The sequence below is a fragment of the Acinonyx jubatus genome, chromosome C1 (genome assembly GCF_027475565.1).
Source record: "Acinonyx jubatus isolate Ajub_Pintada_27869175 chromosome C1, VMU_Ajub_asm_v1.0, whole genome shotgun sequence".
Taxonomy (NCBI): domain Eukaryota; kingdom Metazoa; phylum Chordata; class Mammalia; order Carnivora; family Felidae; genus Acinonyx; species Acinonyx jubatus.
In genome coordinates this window covers 95,657,540-95,678,717 of record NC_069381.1, presented here as the reverse complement: position 1 = coordinate 95,678,717, position 21,178 = coordinate 95,657,540, and the positions used below count along the sequence as shown (strand labels likewise).

General features: G+C 38.2%; 2 protein-coding genes and 1 long non-coding RNA gene across 4 annotated transcripts in view; 2 read left to right on the top strand and 1 right to left on the bottom strand.

Moving 5' to 3' along the window:
• PTPN22 (protein tyrosine phosphatase non-receptor type 22) overlaps positions 1 to 8,642 on the top strand; it is a 59,730-nt gene extending 51,088 nt beyond the window's left edge. For both annotated transcript variants that reach the window (XM_053214628.1, XM_027058310.2), the window contains 2 exons: positions 1,970 to 2,047; positions 7,756 to 8,642. In XM_053214628.1, the coding sequence (XP_053070603.1) occupies positions 1,970 to 2,047; positions 7,756 to 7,820 (143 nt within the window). In that variant the 3' untranslated portion in view covers positions 7,821 to 8,642. The remainder of the gene's footprint in view (positions 1 to 1,969; positions 2,048 to 7,755) is intronic.
• LOC113599183 (uncharacterized) overlaps positions 1 to 11,015 on the bottom strand; it is a 52,527-nt gene extending 41,512 nt beyond the window's left edge. The window contains exon 1 of the long non-coding RNA XR_008295145.1: positions 10,898 to 11,015. This is a non-coding gene — a long non-coding RNA (uncharacterized LOC113599183). The remainder of the gene's footprint in view (positions 1 to 10,897) is intronic.
• Positions 10,066 to 21,178, top strand: part of RSBN1 (round spermatid basic protein 1) — a 46,899-nt gene continuing 35,786 nt past the window's right edge. The window contains exon 1 of the mRNA XM_027058312.2: positions 10,066 to 10,799. Coding sequence (XP_026914113.1) covers positions 10,094 to 10,799 — 706 coding nt within the window. The 5' untranslated portion in view covers positions 10,066 to 10,093. The remainder of the gene's footprint in view (positions 10,800 to 21,178) is intronic.

Below are 21,178 nucleotides of genomic sequence, written 5' to 3'. Positions count from 1 at the left end.
TCGTGAGTTCCAGCCCCGCGTCGGGCTCTGTGCTGACAGCTCAGAGGCTGGAGCCTGCTTCGCATTCTGTGTCTCCCTCTCTCTCTGCCCCTACCCTGCACACGCTCTGTCTCTCTCTCTCTCTCTCAAAAATAAAGAAACATGAAAAAAAATTTAAAACAAAAGAAAAAAGTAAATTATAGGATAATCAGTCTTGTTTATATAATAGCCTAATAACAAAACTAAGTACTTACAAGTATATCAAGTTCAACCACATGGCATGCCATTTTCCAAAAACAAAAAGCAAACAAACAAAAAAAAAACCAAATTGTGGCAAGCCAGTATGCAAAGCAGCAATTCCCTTTGATATATTTATTTGCAGAATCTTTCATCTCCTGTTATAAAAAAAGACAATACTCCCTCCTTTTGGCGTAATTGTTTTCTTTCTGAAGGATGTATACAGCTCTCAGCTCATATGCATTATGGTGATGATTGATATGTCCTCAACTTTCTTACCTTCATGCACATCTTATGCGTGTCTCTCTCCTCAGCGCCTAGCCCAATGCTTGGCACATAAAAGATATTCAATAAATATATATTTTATTATTTTTTTAAAATTTTTTTTCAACGTTTTTATTTATTTTTGGGACAGAGAGAGACAGAGCATGAACGGGGGAGGGGCAGAGAGAGAGGGAGACACAGAATCGGAAACAGGCTCCAGTCTCTGAGCCATCAGCCCAGAGCCTGACGTGGGGCTCGAACTCCCGGACCGGGAGATCGTGACCTGGCTGAAGTCGGACGCTTAACCGACTGCGCCACCTAGGCGCCCCTATAAATATATATTTTAATAGAATCTGATTAAAATTCATTATGTCCCGCAGGGCCTCATACTCAAGTACCTCCAGGGAGAGGGAGGTTTTTCTCAAATTGTAACATTAGCCATGTGTTTACAAACATAGATGCAGTCCTCACGCTGCATACTGAAAATGTTGAAAACCAAAAAAGGGTGACTTTTTAATAATTTCTCCCTAATCATATGTTGTTTTTACACAAAGTTTTATAGAAAGTTTATACAAACCTGAAATTATTTTTTTTTGCACTGCTAGATAGTGCACGTGCAAAATGTGGATGATGTGAAAATTGGAGTGTTTTTAAAATTGGGCAGAAATTGATACATGAATATATTAGGGTGCTGGGAAGAGAAACATTTTTTATTTTATTTTATTTTTTTAGTGTCTTATTTATTCTTGAGAGAGAGAGAGACAGAGCACAAGCAGGGGAGGGGCAGAGAGAGAGGGAGACACAGAATCCAAAGCAGGCTCCAGGCTCTGAGCTGTCAGCGCAAAGCCCAATGCGGGCCCGAACTCACGAACCGTGAAATCATGACCTGAGCCAAAGTCGGTCGCTTAACTGACTGAGCCACCCAGATGCCCCGAGAAACATATTTTTAAGCCTATCTATTAGTAGCTAACGTAGCGAAACAAAGCGATATAATAATGTTTTGGGGAGATTCTGGGCCTCTATAATGGGAAAAAGGTAGGCTGGAGAGTGAAGATATTCCAGGAGTAAAGGATGCTATAAGAAAAACCATAGATGAAGTGATGAAGTCATGTGGAAAACAAATGATTTAAAAGTGTCTTAAGAGTGATGAGTGCAAAGTAAAATGAAATCAAAAGCCACAATTTGAATCCCCCCAAAGCTGTTTCACAATGTAATGGATGTTATTCCTGAATACTCTGGTGATTTTCTTTAGTGTTGGGCTTTACTATACAATCTGTTTGCAAAGAAAAGATACCCCCCCACACACACACACACAAAAGAGTTAACCCATTTGTAAGTAAGCATCTGTATTTTGTGGTATTTTATAGTAATATGTTAATTTGGGAGTCTTAATTACTTTGGAGGAAATATTTCAAGTTACGTGTTCTGATAAACAGTAATCAGAGTTTGTCTTCATCTTTTCCCTTACATTTTTTTCTTTTGATTCTAGGTGTCTCTAATTCTTCTCCAGCAAACAAGCCTGCAGACTCTGTTCAGTCAAATCGCTCCAGCTCCTTTCTGAATTTTGGTATGCGTGTTATTTTCCAGCACAGTTAAAAAAAAAAATGTTTATCTTGTAGTATGAACTTTAAATAGGATTCAAGGTTGATATATAGGTCCTCATATCTATATTTTTTTCCATGCAATTTATCTTTTTATTTTTGACCTTAGCTACCTCTTAACATCTTACCTAGGATGGAATTGCCTAGGATAGCAGAAAATAAAGCTAGGTAACCACATGATTATGTTGCCATGTAGTAAATGAATGTGTGACTAGCCAAATGAAGAAATTCTGAGATGCTATGAGACTCTAGTTCATATCTAATCAAAGTTATAAAAAATACATGAGTGTGGTCATAAGAACAACACTTGCTATCTAATTTTATAGAACTCGTTCTATAGTAGGGGCTGAAGCACAATCCTGACAGTTTAAAGGAATTGTTTGCCCCTCTGTCCCTAACTATAAACTATAAACTTAAAATGATAATTTTATGGGGTGCCTGGGTGGCTCAGTCGGTTAAGTGTCTGACTTCAGCTCAGGTCATGATCTCACGGTTCATGGGTTTGAGCCCCACGTCAGGCTCTGTGCTGACAGCTCAGAGCCTGGAGCCTGCTTGGATTCTGTGTCTCCCTCTCTCTCTGCCCCTCCCCAGCTTGCACTCCTCTGTCTCTTAAAAATAAACATTAAAAAAAAAAGAAAAAATGATAATTTTATATTATTTTAAGCATCCTTTTATTCTATATGACAAATTCATGATACTATGTAAGATAGTATCACATATACTATAAATATTTGTAAGGAATGTAGTAATTAGTGTAGGCTATAATTACTAAAAATTATTACCCAAAAAGCAGACCTCCCTCCCCCTCCCCCAGGAAAGGATCTGGGAGCCCCCATCGTACCCTGGGACAAGACCTTGAGAACTGTTGCTGTGTGGTATTGTCCTTATTTGTATGGTCAGAATTGGGTTGCTGCCACATCCAGATTGCAGGTAGCAAGAAGATAAGAGAAAAATATCTAAGAGGTGAGATCTCCTCTTCTGGTCTTGAGGTATCGGCCTGGAAGTGGCAACATCGTGTCAGCTCACATTAGCTTGAGAATTTGGACATATGCTACATCTAAATTGCAAGAGTAGCTGGGAAAAGTAGTAACACTGGGTGGGCAGTTGCTGAAATACAATTCTATTCCTGAAGAACCAAGGAAAGGTTCTGGTAGACAGGTAGCAATCCCTGGCCACACCTGGATTATGGTCTCCATTTCACCTTGGCAAAATATCAACTAGAATCTCTGGATACATTTTTTGGGCTGAAAAATTTTATTTGGGGGCACCTGGGTGGCTCAGTTGGTTTGACTCTTGGTTTCAGCTCAGGTCATGATCTCACAGTTTGGGGTTTGAGCCCTACATCGGGTTCTGTACTGACAGCTTGGAGCCTGCTTGGGATCCCCTCTCTCCCTCTCTCTACCGCCTCCCCCACTAGCGCCCTCTCTCTCTTTCAAAAATAAACATTAAAATCTTTATCTAGATTATATTGTCTAAGGTTTAAAATGTTAGAGAAAAAGAAGTTACTATTTTTTTTTAATTTTTTTTAACGTTTATTTATTTTTGAGACAGAGACAGACAAAGCATGAACAGGGGAGTGGCAGAGAGAGAGGGAGACACAGAATCTGAAACAGGCTCCAGGCTCTGAGCTGTCAGCACAGAGTTCAAGCGGGGCTTGAACTCACGGACCGTGAGATCATGACCTGAGGCGAAGTCAGACGCTTAACCGACCAAGCCACCCAGGCGCCCCAAAGAAGTTACTATTCTTATGAAATCATTTAGTTAAAAAATTCATACAGATTATCATATACCCCATGAAAAAACATACAAAACTTTGCCTGGAACACAAATGTTCCCTTCCTTCCTTCCTTTCTCTCCATCAGTGATACCACTTGAGTAACTCATGACCCATCTAACTTTACAACAATCTGTGATCTAATATGAAGATAAAATATTGAAGAGCTGCCTCCATAATATATTTCTTCTCAAATATGCTTAGATTTGAATATTTACTTACTTAAAAAGCACAACTCTTTCACTGGCTCTTTTTTTTAATTTGTGTTTTTTAACATTTATTTATTGTTTTGAGAGACATAGAGAGACAGAGCACAAGTTGGGGAGGGGCAGAGAGAGGAGACACAGAAGCCAAAGCAGGCTCCAGGCTCCGAGCTGTCAGCACAGAGTGCGACGCGGGGCTCAAACCCACGAACCACGAGATCATGACCTGAGCCGAAGTTAGATGCTTACTTAACTAAGCCACCCAGGCGCCCCCTTTTTTCTTTTTAATGAAGGAAGCAATATAAATTGTAGTAATAATTTACATACAAAAGTTTTTAATTTTGAATAAAAATTCTGTTTATAAGCATTTTTATTTTTTCTGAATTGGCCTACATGCAAAAAAGGGTAGCTTGCTGGGGCACCTGGGTGGCTCAGTTGGTTAAGTGTCCAACTTTGGCTCAGGTCATGATCTCACCATTTCTGAGTTCAAGCCCCATGTTGGGCTCTGTGCTGACAGCTCAGAGCCTGGAGCCTGCTTGGGATTCTGTGTGTGTGTGTCTCTCTCTCTCTCTCTGCCCTTCCCCCGCTCATGCTCTGTCTCTCAAAAATAAAATAAACAGTAAAAAAAAAAAAAAAAAAAAAAAGGTAACTTGCTATTGTTCTAAACTATTCAGAATTGATCAGTGAAAAAGACTGAATGCAGGTATTTCTTTCAGGTTTCAGATACTTGGTACTTACATATTATGTTCTTACTTCTATTCTCAGTTTACTTGGGTTGCAGTCAAGCTACCTGGACTGAATGGATGAGTTTGTGACTATTTGTGTGAAGCTATTTAACCTGAAATATTCCTTCTATTTTTTTTATCACTCAGAGGAGTAAAATGTATATGAACTTGGCTGTGTGCCTCTCCCCAATTTTTTTTATCATCACCATTATTAAATTTAATATTAGTAGTTTTCTTGTTTTTATCTTCTTTTCTTCTCTTCCATACTCACCTTTTCTTCCCTAGTTCTGGTATGGTTTTTGGTTTTTTTTTTTTTTTTTGTGGTTCTGATTGAAGCAACACTTGAGTGTTTATGATGTGCCATGCATTGTGCTGGATGCTTTAAGAAATATCTCATCTGACCTTTTCATCAGTTCTGTAAGGTGTACAATACCCACAATTTTGGAAGATGATGGAATTAAAGGTTTAGGAACATTTTTAGTTTTCCATGTTCTGTTCTCCCCTTGCATTTCAAAGCTTTCATTGTTCAATTTGAGTGCCTAAAGTTGTTAATTTTCAGAGTGCCTTGAAAATATACCTTCATCACAGAAAAGTCCTATGTTGCTAAAGTGATAAAGAACCGATGTTATCAACCTGCAAATCTTTTTGAAAGGATCCAGAAACAATTTTCATTGGTTCTGCACAATTTCCTTGTCCTCCTCCTTTTGAGGAGAGAGAGGGGGCAGAGAGGAATGTTTGAAGGAGACAGATAAATAAAAGTGATTACTTTAGCTTTTCACGATTGTTTATTAGTTTATTTTCCTAAGCTTTTCAAACAATATCTTAGTAAATTGAGGGCTTCCTGGGCCGAAGTAGAAATATACCTGAGTTTTTTTATTTTTTGTTTTTTTTTTGGGGGGGGCACAAGTGAGCGAGGAGCAGAGAGAGAGAGAATCCCACAAGGGGCAGAGAGAGAGAGAAAGAGAGAGAGAAAAGTGGGGCTTGTGTTCACCTGAGGGGGGGTTCGTGCTCACCAGATGTGGGACTTGAACTCACGAACTGTGAGATCATGACCTCAGCCGAAATCAGATGCTTAATGACTGAGCCACAAAGGTACCTGAAATATGAGTGAGTTTAATATAATAATTTTGTAAAGCAATAGTGCTTATTTTTCTGAAATTGAAATTTCCCAGGTTTTTTTTTTTTTTATGTGTGGTAGGTGAAAAGATGTAGACATAAGATATTACTCAAAAAAACTAAACAATTCAAAAATGGGCAAAGGACTTGAAAAGACATATTTCTGGAAAAAGATGAATGGCCAACAGGTGTGTGCAAAGATGCTAGATATCACTAATCATCAGGGAAATGCAGAGCAAAACCATAGTGAGATATCACTTCACGTGTGTCAGAATGGCCATTATCAAAGAGACAACAGACAAATGTTTGCTAGGCTGTGGAGAAAGGAGAATCCCATACATTGTTGTATGAATGTGAACTGGCGTAGCCATTACGGAAAACAGTATGGAAGTTCCTCAAAACATTGAAAATAGATCTATTACAGGATCTGGTAATCCTACTTCTGGGTATCTATCTAAAATAAGTGAAATCCTTACCTCAGAAGAGGTATCTGCACCTCATGTTCACTGCACTGTTATTTACGATACACAAGACATGGGAACAACCTAAGTTTCCACTTGACAGATGAATGGATAAGGAACATGTGTTATATATACATTTCATATATATATATATATATATATAGATAGATAGATAGATATAGATATATGCATATTATTCAGCCATAAAAAAGAAGGAAATCCTGTTTGAGACAACATGAATGAGACTTGGGGGTATTACATGAAATGAGATAAGTCAGAGAAAGACAAATACTGTATGTATCACTTACATGTGGAATCTAAAAAAGCTAAACTCACAGAAATATACAGTAGAATGGTGGTTGCCAGGGGCTGGGGGAAATGAAGAGATGTTGGCCAAAAGGTACAAACTTCCAGCTGTAAGATGAGTAAGTTCTGGGGGTCTAACATACAGCATGGTAATTATACAGTACTGTATTCTATACTTGAAAGTTTAGAGTAAATCATAAATGTAATCACCACAAAAAATGGTACTTATATGAGATGGAGGTCTTACCCAGCCTTAATGTGCTAATCATTTCATAATATATACATGTATCAAATTATCATGTTGTATACCCTAAATTGAACATGTTACATGTCAATAATATGTCAGTAAAACTGGGGGAAAAAAAGGGAGCCTGGTGGCTCAGTCGGTTAAGTATCTGACTTCGGCTCAGGTCATGATCTCATGGTTTTTGGGTTTAAGCCCCGCATGGGGTTCTCTGCTGTCAGTGTGGAGCCCACTTTGGATCGTCTGTCACCCTCTCTGCCCCTCCTCCACTCTCTCTCTCAAAAATAAACACACATTAAAAAGAAACTTGGAAGAAAAGGATATTACAATCGATCCTTGAACAATTTGGGGAATAGGTATGCCCCCCTGACCCCCATGTAGTTGAAAATCTGCAAAACTTAAAATTTCCCAAAACTTAACTAATAGCCTACTGTTGACCTGAAGTTTTATGCTTATCTTATATCTATCTATCTATCTATCTATCTATCTATCTATCTATCTATCTATCTAGATATCATATGCTGTATTCTTACAGTAAGCTAATGTTCAAGGGTCAACTGTATATGCTGAGTTACTAAAGATTGTTATAACCAGGGTTCTTCATCTAATTATTACCATGAGTAAATTTATAAGTGTTCTACAAATTTAAAATGTTATTAGTATTGTTATCATTTATGCACTAACTTAATTACTGTGCCTTTATAATCTATTATTAATTGATCAAAGATGCTGCCTAACGTTTTGAAAAAAAAATCCATGTACTTGCATACATTATAACATGCTCTAAAATCTAAGTATTCATTTCTATATACTAAAAGACTTTTCCATTTTATTTTTGTTCCCAGGGTTTGCAAATCGTTTTTCAAAACCTAAAGGACCAAGGAAACCACCAGCGACTTGGAATATTTAACGCAACTTTGGAATATAGCTGCAAGTGCATCTGGAAATAAAACTACTGGAATACTGCTAGCTAAAATAAGTGTTCCATATTTATAATTTCAACAATGAAGACACTGTAATGTTTAATAGCAATATTAGAAAAGCCATATTCAAAGAAGTGCCAGAAGTTTTACATTTTCATCTCATTTGCATTGGGTTGGAAACTGGAAATAAGTTTGTCACTTGGGATTATGTAGAGAATGCTGGATGAGAAAGTTTTAGAATGGACTTATTTTTCATTTTGGAAGTTATTTTTATTCTACTTAAGTAGAAACTTCAAAATATTTGTAAGAATTGGATCTCAACTGAATGTCTGCATTGCCAGATTTTACAATAGCAAGTGTTTCACAAAATCTGACTTGTGGTTGTGGCACAAAATGATACAAAATGACTGCTTGTGACAATAACTATTCCCTGGGAGTTATTTTTGCCTAAATGGAGTATACCTTGCACATCTTCCCAAAGGTGGAAAACCAGAGTAGTAAGAAAAGGAAACGTTATAATTAAGAGAATAAATAATAATGAAAATAATTTCATAATATATTTCAATAATGAAAATAATAAAAGAATAATGAAAATCATTTTTGTATTTGGATATACCAACTAACAGGATGTTCAACTACATTTCTGGTAAATTTTAGCCAAAGTTCTTCAATTACCAAATCTAGAAGAATAATCAACAAAATCGTTATCTTTTGGTAGCATTTTCTTCATTTCAAAGGTCCTGTATAAACATGTGCAACTTACATCCAACCAATCAGAGGTACTACTAGTTTAAAAAATTTTATTGGGGTGGGGGGGAAGGTGAGGGAGGGGCAGGGAGAAAGACGGAGAGGGAGAGGGTGGGAGGGAGAGAGAGAGGGAGAGAGAGGGAGAGAATATTTAAGTAGGCTCCTGCTGTCACCGGGCTCTGTCTCACAACACTGAGATCAGGACCTGAGAGGAAATCAATAGTCCCACGCTTAACCAATTGAGCTATCCAGGGCCCCTAAAAATTTTTCTACAAAATATTTTAAGAAAATCTGATTTTTCAAATCTAATTTTATGTAACAAGTAAGTTAGTGGGTAATTATTCTTACAAAAGATTACCGAGTTCCCCTCATGATTGAACTTTTTTTTGAAACTTAGAAAAGTTTAACTTTCAGAACCTAAAATACTCAAACAGCATTTGTTCTTTAATGTCTTTCATTACAAAGCCAGATGATAGCGCAAATTGATGAAATGTTAACTGTCTATTGAAGTACATTGCACGCAATAGGTGCACAATAAACTGTTTTGTCTTTAAGCTAACTTTACTGCAGTGTTCATTTAGCTGAATCCTCCAGGCACTACTGGCATTTCTGAGTACTTCATTGTAATCAATTATTTCCAAATATCTTTATCAAGGACCAAATATAGGAAGAGAATCTTAGGGAAAATCTAAAGTGCCGATGAAGTTGTGGATGAATTTCTGGGCAGCAACATTGGTGCACAGTGACGATTTTTGGACAGGTCTGCGGTAGACACATTTCTCAAATTTATGCAATCTTATACGTGGGACATGAAAAAAAAATCTTCAAGAAGTTTAAAAACATGGGTTTTCCACCTAGGGACGGATTCAAAATAAATGACGGCCTCTACCTTTCCAGGCATTAGAGGAGATGTGGCTCTAAGGCGAGGTGCGGCGGCGCTCACCAGGCTCCCGGGCAGTTCTCGCACCTGCCTTGTTACGCGGGTACCTGCAACCATGGCAATGCCCACGAAGAGGTTAAAACATGTCTTCACTGCAGCCCGATTAGATTCTAAACCCAAATCGCCCTCGTTTTACGTATGACCAAGTTCCCCTTTCCTCTTCATTTCGTCGCTTGTCCAAGGATAAGAGGCCGGGGATTCCTCACAAAGGTTTTGAGAGGAACGAATATGAAATTGATAAGTACCTATGGAGCCCACCGACTCCGTGTATAATGACCAAGGGGGCACACACAGACGATAATGGGAACGCGCAGACAGACTTGAAAGCCACTAACATTGTTTCGGCCGTTAAGGCGGTTGGCGGCAACTCTCCGCCCAGCGGCGGTTGCGTCGCAGCCCGAAGCGTGACTCGGCGCACGCTCTCTTTCCGCTCCTGCACTCCCAGAGCCAGGGACGCGGCGGGAGCGCGGGGGAACTACCGCTCCCATGAGGCTCTGCGAGGCCCTGGGTGCTTTAAAATAGAGCTCACTCGGGGAGGCCTGCGGAGAAGCGCTGGGAACTGTCGCTTCCGGCATGTTCAGCTCCGGAGGAAGAACGGCCGAGAAGTGGAGGGCGGGGAAGAGACTCCAATGCCCAGCGGGCCGTGCGCGGGCGGCGCTTGCGCGATACGCGGACGGGGGGGCGGTCGGGCCATTTAAATGTGTGTTTGTGGGTGAAATGGCTGCGCAGGTCGGAGCGGTGCGCGTAGTACGGGCGGTGGCGGCGCAGGAGGAGCCGGACAAAGAAGGGAAGGAGAAACCCCATGCTGGGGTCTCGCCGCGGGGAGTGAAGCGGCAGCGCCGAGCGAGCAGTGGGGGTTCTCAGGAGAAGCGGGGGCGGCCGAGCCAGGACCCCCCTCTCGCTCCCCCTCACCGGCGGCGTCGCAGCCGCCAACATCCCGGGCCGCTGCCGCCAACGAATGCAGCCCCAACCGTCCCAGGCCCTGTTGAGCCTCTGCTCCTGCCGCCTCCGCCGCCACCTTCGCTGGCACCCGCCGGGCCCGCTGTCGCTGCCCCGCTCCCGGCCCCAGGCACATCGGCCCTCTTCACCTTCTCTCCTTTGACGGTGAGCGCGGCCGGGCCCAAGCATAAGGGCCACAAGGAGCGGCACAAGCACCATCACCACCGCGGCTCCGATGGTGACCCCAGCTCCTGCGTTCCGGGCGATCTCAAGCACAAGGACAAGCAGGAAAACGGGGAGAGAACTGGAGGGGTGCCTCTGATCAAGGCCCCCAAGAGAGGTGAGAGCAGGCGAACTACCCCGAGCTCGGGTTCTAGGTCTCCCTTAGGTCCGATATCCCGCCCCTTTAGCGCTGAAAGACGCCAAACCCCTGCTTACCTCCTGCTGCTCTACTCCCTTAAGCCCACTGGGGTGGACCCTGGATTTCAAACCGTTGACACAGCCTGACCTACTTGAGTCTTCTCGTTTCGAGGCCGAGCTGTCAGTTACTAACCCCCTTACCCGGCTCTCCCTTCCCCACCCCCGCCCTTCACCCCCAGCCTTTACCAACGTTTGTTTTCAAATTCGCCAGGGTTTCCGCGCCGCGCGGTCCTTGGCGTGGGATTAGTAGCTGGGGTATTAAAAACTGCTTTTCTAAAGTAAAGGCTTGTCGCTAAAATCCTTTCTTCTTGTTTTATTTTGTGGAAATCTTTAATATAAACTCTCCTCGGCTCCAAAATATTCACGGGTATGGTGTGGGGCTTTAATGAGTTTGAATTCTTAACACAGGTTCCTCGACTCAGGTTGCTTTAGTTTCTGCAAGGTAAAATATCAAACGTAGTTTATAGTGGTTCTTTTTTATCCGGAGGTGAAATAATTTTTAATTTTATATTAATACTTCTCGATAGAGGGATGGGGAAGGTTTTCTGTCTTTTATGATCCTAGGAAATAGGACCAACCGTGCCTCTCAAAAGTGAGAAAAGTGAGAAACGTGCTGTAATGGATCGTTAGAAGGAAGAATTCCCGTTGCGATTTATTCTTTCTGGCACACAAAAAAATTGACAATTTATTTAATTCCAAGAGCCCACACTAAAGTCAAGAATACCGAACCCAGGAAATGTAGGACTACCTAATTAAATGTGGAATCTAGAGAAATTAGGTTTACTAATATTGGTGTCTTCCTGTTCCCAAGTACATGGAACATTTATTTGTATTCTCCGCAGAAAGGAGGGGGTATGAAATTTGAGTATACCGTGTGTTTGTATATGATTTCATATAGCTTGTTAGTTGTATTTCCTCAAGAAGATTTTAAGATGCTTATATAGTCGCATTGGGCCAGATGGGGTATTACATGTTAATGAACAAGTCTTTCAATGTAAAGTTTTCTGAGTCTTGGATTTCTTCCACGTACTTGGTCTTGACTCAAGTTTTTTGTGGTTCTGCGTACAAATAGTGCAGTGTTTTGCAAATAATTGCTCAAAAAATACTTACTGAATTAAATCTTTCTAACTTTGGTGGTATCCAGGTGTTATTATCAGGAATAAAACTTGTGCCAAGCTGACAGGAGTGCCAGTTTCCACCACCAATATGTGATGATCTTGTTCTCTTTTATTTCTCACCTCATTTCTTCTATGTGTGTGTTTTAACCACACAGATTTGGAGGGAATCTTAGAGATCATCCAATTTAAATTTGTATTGTGGAAGAGGAAACTGGCCCAAAGTAGTGAGGCGACTTGTCTAATTAAGTTACAGTTAATTAGTAGCAAGTACAAACATTAAAAATTTTTTTCTTTTAATGAATCATTGGCACCACAGGAAGTAGAACCCAGATCTCTTGAATCCCAGCGTCTTCCCCTAGCTGCATGTTGTTCCTTTCTTTTTTTATGCTATTTACTTTTCCCCTTTCCTTGCTTACTCCTTCCCTTTGCCTTGGAATCAGAATGACAGTAGCCAGCACCATCAAAAGTTTCTGACCTAGCCCCTTTTTATGGAGGGATGGTGGTAATTACATGTATAATAAACAACAGGGCGCTTCTCTGAGGACTCACAGGCCCTGTGTTCTTTAAAAAACAGACAAAAACAAACCTTTAACTCAGTGTTGCCTGACAGAACTTTCTCTAGTGATGGAAATGTTCTGTATTTGTACTTGCTGTACAGTATGGTAGCCACTGGGCATATGCGGCTCTTGAAACAAGTTTTGAAGGCTTTTATGTGGCTGGTATGATTGAGGAATCTCATTTTAAATTTTATTTAATTCTGATTAACTTATTGGACAATGCAGCTTGAAGCATTTGTAGTTTGCCAATATGTGAAGAGGTGGGTTAAGGCTAAGATCGGGTAATTTAAACATCTTACCTTTTTTTTGTTAATTGAAACAGTAGGCATGTAATGTTATATTAGTTTCAGGTGTACAACACGATTCCTTATTTGTATATATTGCAGAAGGATTACCATAATAAGTCTAGTTTAAACATTTTAACTTTCTTAAAAAAATGTTTATTTTTGAGAGAAAGTGCCATGCAAGGGCACAGGGAGGGGCATAGAGAGAGAAAGAGAGAGAGGGAGAGGGAGAGAGAATTCCAAGCAGGCTCCGCTCTGTCTGGGCAGAGCCTGGCTTGGGGCTTGAACTCAGGAATGGTAAGATCATGACCTCAGCTGAAATCAAGAGTGGGATGCTTAACCGACTGAGCCACCCAGACGCCCCTAAACGTTTTAACTTTTGAATGAGGGACTGTTGTATTATATATTCTGCAGGGAAAGGGCTGTGTGGCCATATACACTGGAATGTAGGAAAAAGTATATCTTGTAGCCTTCTAGATACAAGATATACACTGGCATTTTAAAAGTTCTGAGAACCTTACAGAAAACAAACTGATTTACCCTTGTTTAATCCAGGCTTTTGCACACACTTTGATCGATACCTTTTTTTTTTTTTTTTTTTTTTTTTGGCTGAACATCTTTAGATTTGTTACAGTGGTGTGGAGGAGGCATGCCTCTGGAGTCAATCTAAGTTTAACTTGTGGCTCTATTACTTACTGTTTGATCCTGGGCAAATTACTTTAACCTCTTTCAGTTTCCTGTCTGTACAAAGGGGTTGTAGTACTTCTTTTTACAAGGTTATGTAGATTAAATGGGGCAATATGTGGAAAGTACTTAAAACAGTATCTGGCTGATATTAGACACATTTAAAACTGCCTTTTATCATACTTGGTCCTTGAAACAAGTCTAAGATTAATAAGAAGAGTGGCTAGACCCTGGCTATTCACAGAGCTAGGTCTTCCCTCCCTTATTCTCAGATTTTCAGAAACTCTGACTTTTTATTTTGAGGTAATTATATATTCACCAGAAATTGCAAAAATAGTACAGAGAAGTTTTTACCCTTCATTAGTTTTTCCAAATGGTTATGTGTTACATAACTATTGTATAATATCAACACCAGGAAATTGACAGTGGTGCAATGGTGTGTGTATAATTGTGCCATTTTATCACCTGTAGATTAGTTTAACCACTACTGCAATCAAGATCCACAACTATTCCATCACCACAAAGATCCCCCCTTGTGGTAATCTCTTGAAAGTCTTAGACACCTATGTTTCTCTCCCTTCCCTAACTCCTAGCAACCACCAGTCTGTTCTCAATAATTTCATCATTTTGAGAATGTTATAAAGGGAATAATACAGTGTGTGATCTTTTAAAGTCCCCCCCCCCCCCCCCCCCACTTAGCATGGTGTTCTTCAGATCCGTTCAAGTTTTATGTATCAATAGCTCACTCCTTTTCATTGCGCAGTCGTATTCTATGTTATGGATATACCACAGTTTAACCATTCACCTACTAAGGTGACATTTTGATGGTTTCCAGCTTGTGTATTAGAATAAAGCTTCTGTGAATGTTCACATTCAGGTTTTTGTGTGGATGTAAATTTTCATTTCTCGAGGAATGCAATTGCTAGGTCATGTAGTAAATGTATGTTTAGTTTTTTTTTTTTTTTAAGCTGTTACCAAACTATTTTCTAAAATATCTGTACAATTTTACATTCTTACCAGCAGCGTATGAAAATTCCACTTTGTTCACATCCTTGCCAGTATCTGGTATTGTTACTATTTTTCTTTTATTTATTCTAATAGATGTGTAGTAATACTTCATCATGGACTTAAGCTGCATTTCCCTAGTGGCTAGTGATATTTAACATCTTTTTTTGTCATCATTTGCTGGCCATATATCTTCATCAGTAAGATGTCTTTTGTCTTTTGCTCATTTTCTAATTGAATTGGTTTTTACTGAATTTTTTTGAGAATTCTTTGTATATTACAGGTATGAGTCCTTTGTCAGATATATGGTTTGCAAATATTTCCTCCCACTTTTGTTGCTTGTCTTTCCCTCCTTTAACAGGGAGGTTAGTAGTTAGAGCCAAAGTAAATTTTGTGAGGTCTAATTTACTGATTTTTCCCCCCTTTTATGGATCATGCTTTTGATGTCATGTCTTGGTCTCAAGACTCAGGTCTCAAAGATTTTCTTCTATTTTTTTTTCCTCTTAAAATTGTAATTTTTAATGTGCATCTCTGATTCACTTAAGTTAGTTTTGTGTAAGGTGTGAGGTGTTTAGGTCCAGGTTCATATTTTTTGCCTATGGATATCGAATTTTTCCAGCACCTTTGTTGAAGACTATTCTTCTATTGGATGGCTTTTACACATTTTTAAAATATCAGTTCTACTACCTGTTTTTGTATGACTTGTCAAATAAAGATGGTTTTTACATTTTATTTTTTATTTATTTTTTAAATATTTATTCATTTTGAGAGAGTGCGAGAGCGAGCACACACGCAAAAGGGGCAGAGACAGAAGGAGACAGAGAATCCTAAGCAGGCTCTGAGCTGTCAGCACGGAGTCTGACATGGGGCTCAAACCCATGAACCAGAAGATGGTGATCTGAGCCACATCGAGAGTCGCTTGCTTAACTGACTGAGTCACCCAGACGCCCCTGGTTTTTACACTTAAAATGGTTGAAGAAAATCCCTGATGTGGAAATCATGAGAAATTTAAATTCAGTGTCCAGAAATAAAGTTTTTTTGTGACATTACTCCACTCATTCAAATGTATCATCTGTGGTAGTTTTTGCACTACAGTTTGCCAATCTCAGAGATAGATCATTCAGCTGAAAGACGTTCCTTCACACCAGCCCAACTGTACTGAATCCAACTTCATGTATAAGTTAATCACAAATTTCAGATTCCAGATGTTTGGAGTTGCTTATATATAGTTGAAACAACAATTTCTCATCTCTAAGATGGGAACTAAAGTGAGATTTGAAGAGGTGAAGTGACATGCTTAAGATTTTCTAGTTAGTAAGTGATAGAACTGAATCTAGGACCCCCTTTTTTGTTTTGTTTTTGTTTAAGTTTTTTATTTTAGAGGGCATGCAAGCAGAAGAGAGGGGTGGAGGGAGAGAGAGATTCTCAAGCAGGCATCATGCTGAGCTTGGAGCCCTGTTGGGCTTGATCCCACAATTCTGGGACCATGACCTGAGCTGAAATTAAGAGTGGACCCTTAACTGAGCCTCCCAGGTGTCCCTAGGACCCTTTTTTTTTTGATTTGTGGTCAGCTTCGCTTTTCACTAAGCCCATTTGGATTGTTAAGTTAATAAAGAGATATTAAAATGTTTTTTTATTTCTTGTAAACAACAGGTTCAAGTTTTGGTTCAACTGATAGTTATCTTGGTATTTTGAAACCTGAATTATTTTTCTTCTTTTATCGCTCATAAAACAGAACAAACTTGCTCAAAGATTATTTTAAATTCTTGTTTAGTAAATTTATGTTTTTAATAATATTTCAATATTTTGTTAAAAAAAAAAAGGCAAGGGGGGAGTCCATCCCCCTGGCTCTTTTCTTTAGTGTCATTAAATGACAGGATTGCTCTTTTGTATTCACTTGTGAGTCAGCCTTCCTTTCTCACGTTTTTTTCATCTTTGACCAACTGCCCAATTTCTATCACAGGGAGTGTCCCCAAGTCAGACAACTAATTGAAATTTTCTGTGATGTCAGAAAGCTGTTGGCAGGAATTTAAAATCCAAGTTCTGTTTGGTGATAGGAGTGAGGAATTATTTGGGGATTGATTATACAGAGAAGTAAAATAAATAGGTAGTCTCATTTATCAGAGCAACAACTTCAGGGACTGATATCTTCCTTACCCACCTAGAGAGGGGATGGGGAAAGTCTATAAGGTATGACATTTTTGCATAACATAAATAATGCCATCTTTGTGATCATGCAGAATTATCATGTAATGGGCACTCAGTAAAATATTTGTTGAATGACATAATGCTCCCTTTATTGGAGATTCTTTTAGGTCCTTGTCCATTAATTGTAACCAGGTAAGTTGATCATCTCACAGGAGGTGTTGTAGAGAGGGGTTGATTGAGAAGGCAGAAAGGAAGAGTGTAGTATAGTAGTGTATGGGAAAAGTTTGAGTTTTGGGATCCGACAAGATGAGCATTTGAATGTTGGTTGTCACCCACTAGTTCTGGGACCTACGATAACAGAACATCTTATATCAAGCTGTTTTCTTCTCCATAAAATGGACTTAATATCTACTTCGCTGATTTTGTGTGAGGATTAAAATGAGATCACATATATGATACCTAATAGATCCTTGGTGAATAATTATTTTCTTCCCTCTTTCAGAGGTTTTTGTCCTTTTATTGGGTTCTTTTAGAATACACTACATTGTATTGTAGGTCGATAATTTCTACCTCTAATTTTGATATCCCAGAGATAATTGCCAATTATTTCAAGGAATCTTATCAAATATCATTGGGAAAATGATAATGATGGTGACACTTACTGTGTTTTCAGTAGTGTGATGATGGTCTTATATTTATTGTCTTTTTTAATCCTTACAATAGCTCTGTGAGGTAGATACTAGAATTAACATCGTAAGATGAGAAAATTGAAGTTTAAAGAGACTTAAGAGCTTGTCCAGAGCCCTTAAGCAGTAAGCACTAGGGCTGGGACATTAAGCTGGGTCTCTAACTGTAAAGCACCTGCTCTTCTAGCACTGTGTACTGCCTCTGTCGTTCAACTATTTTGGGGTAATAATAGTTAACGTGTATTGAGTATTTGTTATGTTCTAGGACTATTCTAAGTACTTTATGTCCTTTGTTTCATTTACTGTGCACACTGATTTTATGAGGAGGTACTGTTACTTTCCCCCATTTTACCAATGAGGAACAAGGTGCAAAGAAATTAAGTTGTGAAAGGTAATATTTTGAGCGGAAGGTCTAGGGGCAGGGATTCAAATCCAGCCAGCCACTCTTAAGCAGCATAATGTAAAGGGATGGGGGTGGTGGTGGTAAAGTAAGGCAGTGTTATAAACATACAATGATCTTTTTAGTCAGGTTTTTATATGAAATGGGAAGTACCCCTAGTAAGACAACAAAGTTTATTTTCAGAAAACTTTAGCCTTTTTTTTTATTATGAGTAATAAAATCTAAAAAATTGTACTTGCTTTGAAAATGTATATCCACCATGATTTTTAAGAATTGAGGATATTACATTTTTTTCAGTTCTAGGTATAATTCAAGGGTAAGAATGGTGATAGTAGTTTAAGTTTTGTAATATTTGGAAAGCTAAATATTTTTGCATTAATGAACTTTTTCAATAGTGATGTTAAATGAGGCTATTTGATAGTTGATAATTTTAGCACCTATGAGGATTTTATTGATAGTGTCATGTATTAATCTAGTTATAGTTATAATGACATTTTTTAAGGCAGCAGTTTGTCTCTCAGATAAATGTATCTTCCTTTGTAGACTTACATACTTCTCTTTATATTTACTCTCATAGTCTGATATATGAAAGCTTTCCTTAATCACAGATAATAGAGTAGCTTGGCTCTTTTTCTGTAAAAGAACTGTTGATAAATTTGAGCTTTTGCACTAGAGGGGAATACTCAAAATGTTATTTCCTGAATATGTTCTCTGTTGGAAAGCTAAAGCAATCAACTCAGGAATGGAAAGATTGTGAAAACTTTAGACATTGGTACTTTTTAAAATTGAGATATAACTGACATGTAACATTGTGTAAGGTGTACAGCATATTGATTTGATACATTTATATTGCAAAGACATTGAATTTTAATGTTTTTATTTCAAGGCAGGACAACCTTGACATTCTTACAGTGCAGCAAGGGGTATCTTACTGTAATAACCTTTAACAAGTTTGTATATGTATGTCATTTTCAATTAGTTGTCATCACAATTATTCAAAAGTAAATTTTGTTTATTCATTGAAATTCATTACCTAGTATGACACAAGTAGGCTCCCATTTCTCTATAAGCAAAGGTGAGCTCTCTATATGCAGCCTTAGATTAAGAATAAAACTTTGAAAAACAGGATTAGCGAGGAGAAGGATTGAAATTTATTTCATATTTAAACTTTTATTATGTTGAAATATGAGATTACAATCAATTTAAGGTCTTTTTCATTTCCCTGTACAGTGGTGTTTTTGATGGGCCATGTTGAAATGTGTTTGGAATAAAACCCACAGAGACTTGGCCATGTTAGAAATACCATTGGTAAGCTGATAGTAATATAGAAAATGTGTTACAATCAAGGCAGCACCTTCTTGGTGTTAATTTCAGTGGCAGATCTAGGTCACAATTCATTTCCTGCATACCAAATACCTCCTCTGAAGCTTAAAATAACAGGATCTATTCAAAGATCTTTTCTTTTCTTTTCTTTTCTTTTCTTTTCTTTTCTTTTCTTTTCTTTCTTTTCTTTTCTTTCTTTCCCCATGAAATTGCTAAAACATTTAGCAGAGGGTAATTAGAGGACACTTTGAAAATTGGTCTAACATTTATATTTAATGGCATTAACATTTAGTTGCTTGGGAGAATTGCCTAAATTACCAATTTTTAATGCGGGAAAAGTGTTTAGATTAATTTTATTTGTAAGAAATAGAAATGACTAAGTGTTTTAACAAATTGTCAAATATTTAGTTGTATATAGAGTAAAAGATGGACTGCTTTTTCTCTTGGCAATTTAAGCAATCCGATTACATGTATAATTTTGGTATATCATCTCAGTTTCATTACAAGTGATGTTTGCAAATGAAGGGTTTTCTTTTTGTTTAAAAACAGATATTAAACAGAATGCAAGTCATTTGGTATCTATACACTAAAGTTTTTGACTTACATTTTCTTTAGAAGTTTTTATAACTTGTAATAGTTGGCGATTTGGAATAATTTTGTATAGAGTACTGCAACTATCATATTTGCATATTATACCAAATAAATTATTTACTGTAAATTTTGTTGAACTTTTTCTTCCCAGGTGTAGCGATAGGATTAATTGGAGTATCTGTCTTAACACTGAATTACTTGAATTGTGTCAGAAATACTGTTGTTGGGTGGACAAATTCTATAGTAAATACCACATCGAGCTTGAAAGGTTGGTCAGGACTATTTAATCCTAAAGATTTCTTGCTAGATATCTTTAACATCTAGTAAATGAGAGATGCTATTTTATTTTGGTTTTGTCAATCCATGATGATCCCTTAAAAATTAAAGATGAATTTTTAGTTTTAAAAGTAATATATGTTTATGGTAGGAAATTAGAAAATACAGATAAGCAAAAAAGACATATTGTTAATTCTTCCAGTCTAGATAACTACCATTAACACTTTGGTATGTATTTCTTCAGATATTCTTCTGTGTTGTATATGTGCAAAACATACAGATTTTTTCCTGTCTTTAGGTCCTTTGCCTCTCCCTGGTATATTTTCCCCTAGAAAACATGCCTGGCTTGTTTTATTACTTAGGACTCACCCTAAATATCACCTCCCAAAGAGAAGTTTCCTCTGCATCTAGAGTAGCTTACTGATACTTTGTTTTTCTTGTCAAACTAGATTGTAAAGTTGAAGAGAGTGGAGATTAGATTGTGTCTGTCTTAGCACCATATCCCCAGTGCCCAGAAATGTCCTGGCACTTAGTGGGTACTTAATACATGTGTGTATGTTTACTATAAACATGGAGTCAGATTATACACATGTTAGATGCTCTGGAAAGAAAGGTAAGATCTATATTTCTTAGATTGTTTATAGTCTAGAGGAGAGGTAGAAGATTAGATATGTGATAACACAGAATGCGGTTAAGAGCTGTGATAGGGAAGTACGGCGCTAACGAAGCACTTGGTAGGAGTAGCTGTCCAGATTGGGTAGAGATGAATTTGTTAGAGAATGCTTCCTGGAAGATTGGCAGTGTAAGCATTTTATAACCTTGTAATCCATCAGTTATTTCATCTATAATATAACTTACAATGGGTGGGTAGTATTTTGTCAGTATGTAATTACCAGAGTTTAATCAATATCCTAGTACTTAGAATAGACATTTAGGGGAGTCCCTAAATAACTGTCGTGGATATTTTTGTGTATCTTCAGTTATTTTCTCAGGTAATTTTTCCTTGGGAGTGGATTCTGGGTCTGAGAATTAAAACTGAAAAGGCTTTTGGTGTATATACCCATTTTGGTGGGTGCCAAATTGCCCTTCGTGAAATTTGTACTGGTTTATCCTTCCAGCAACAGTATATGAAAATGCCGAAAAAAGAAAACTTTATGCCAGTTTGGTAGGCAGAATGGTGTCTTACAGCTTAATTTGCCTTTGTTTGATTTGCCTGTATGTGTCATG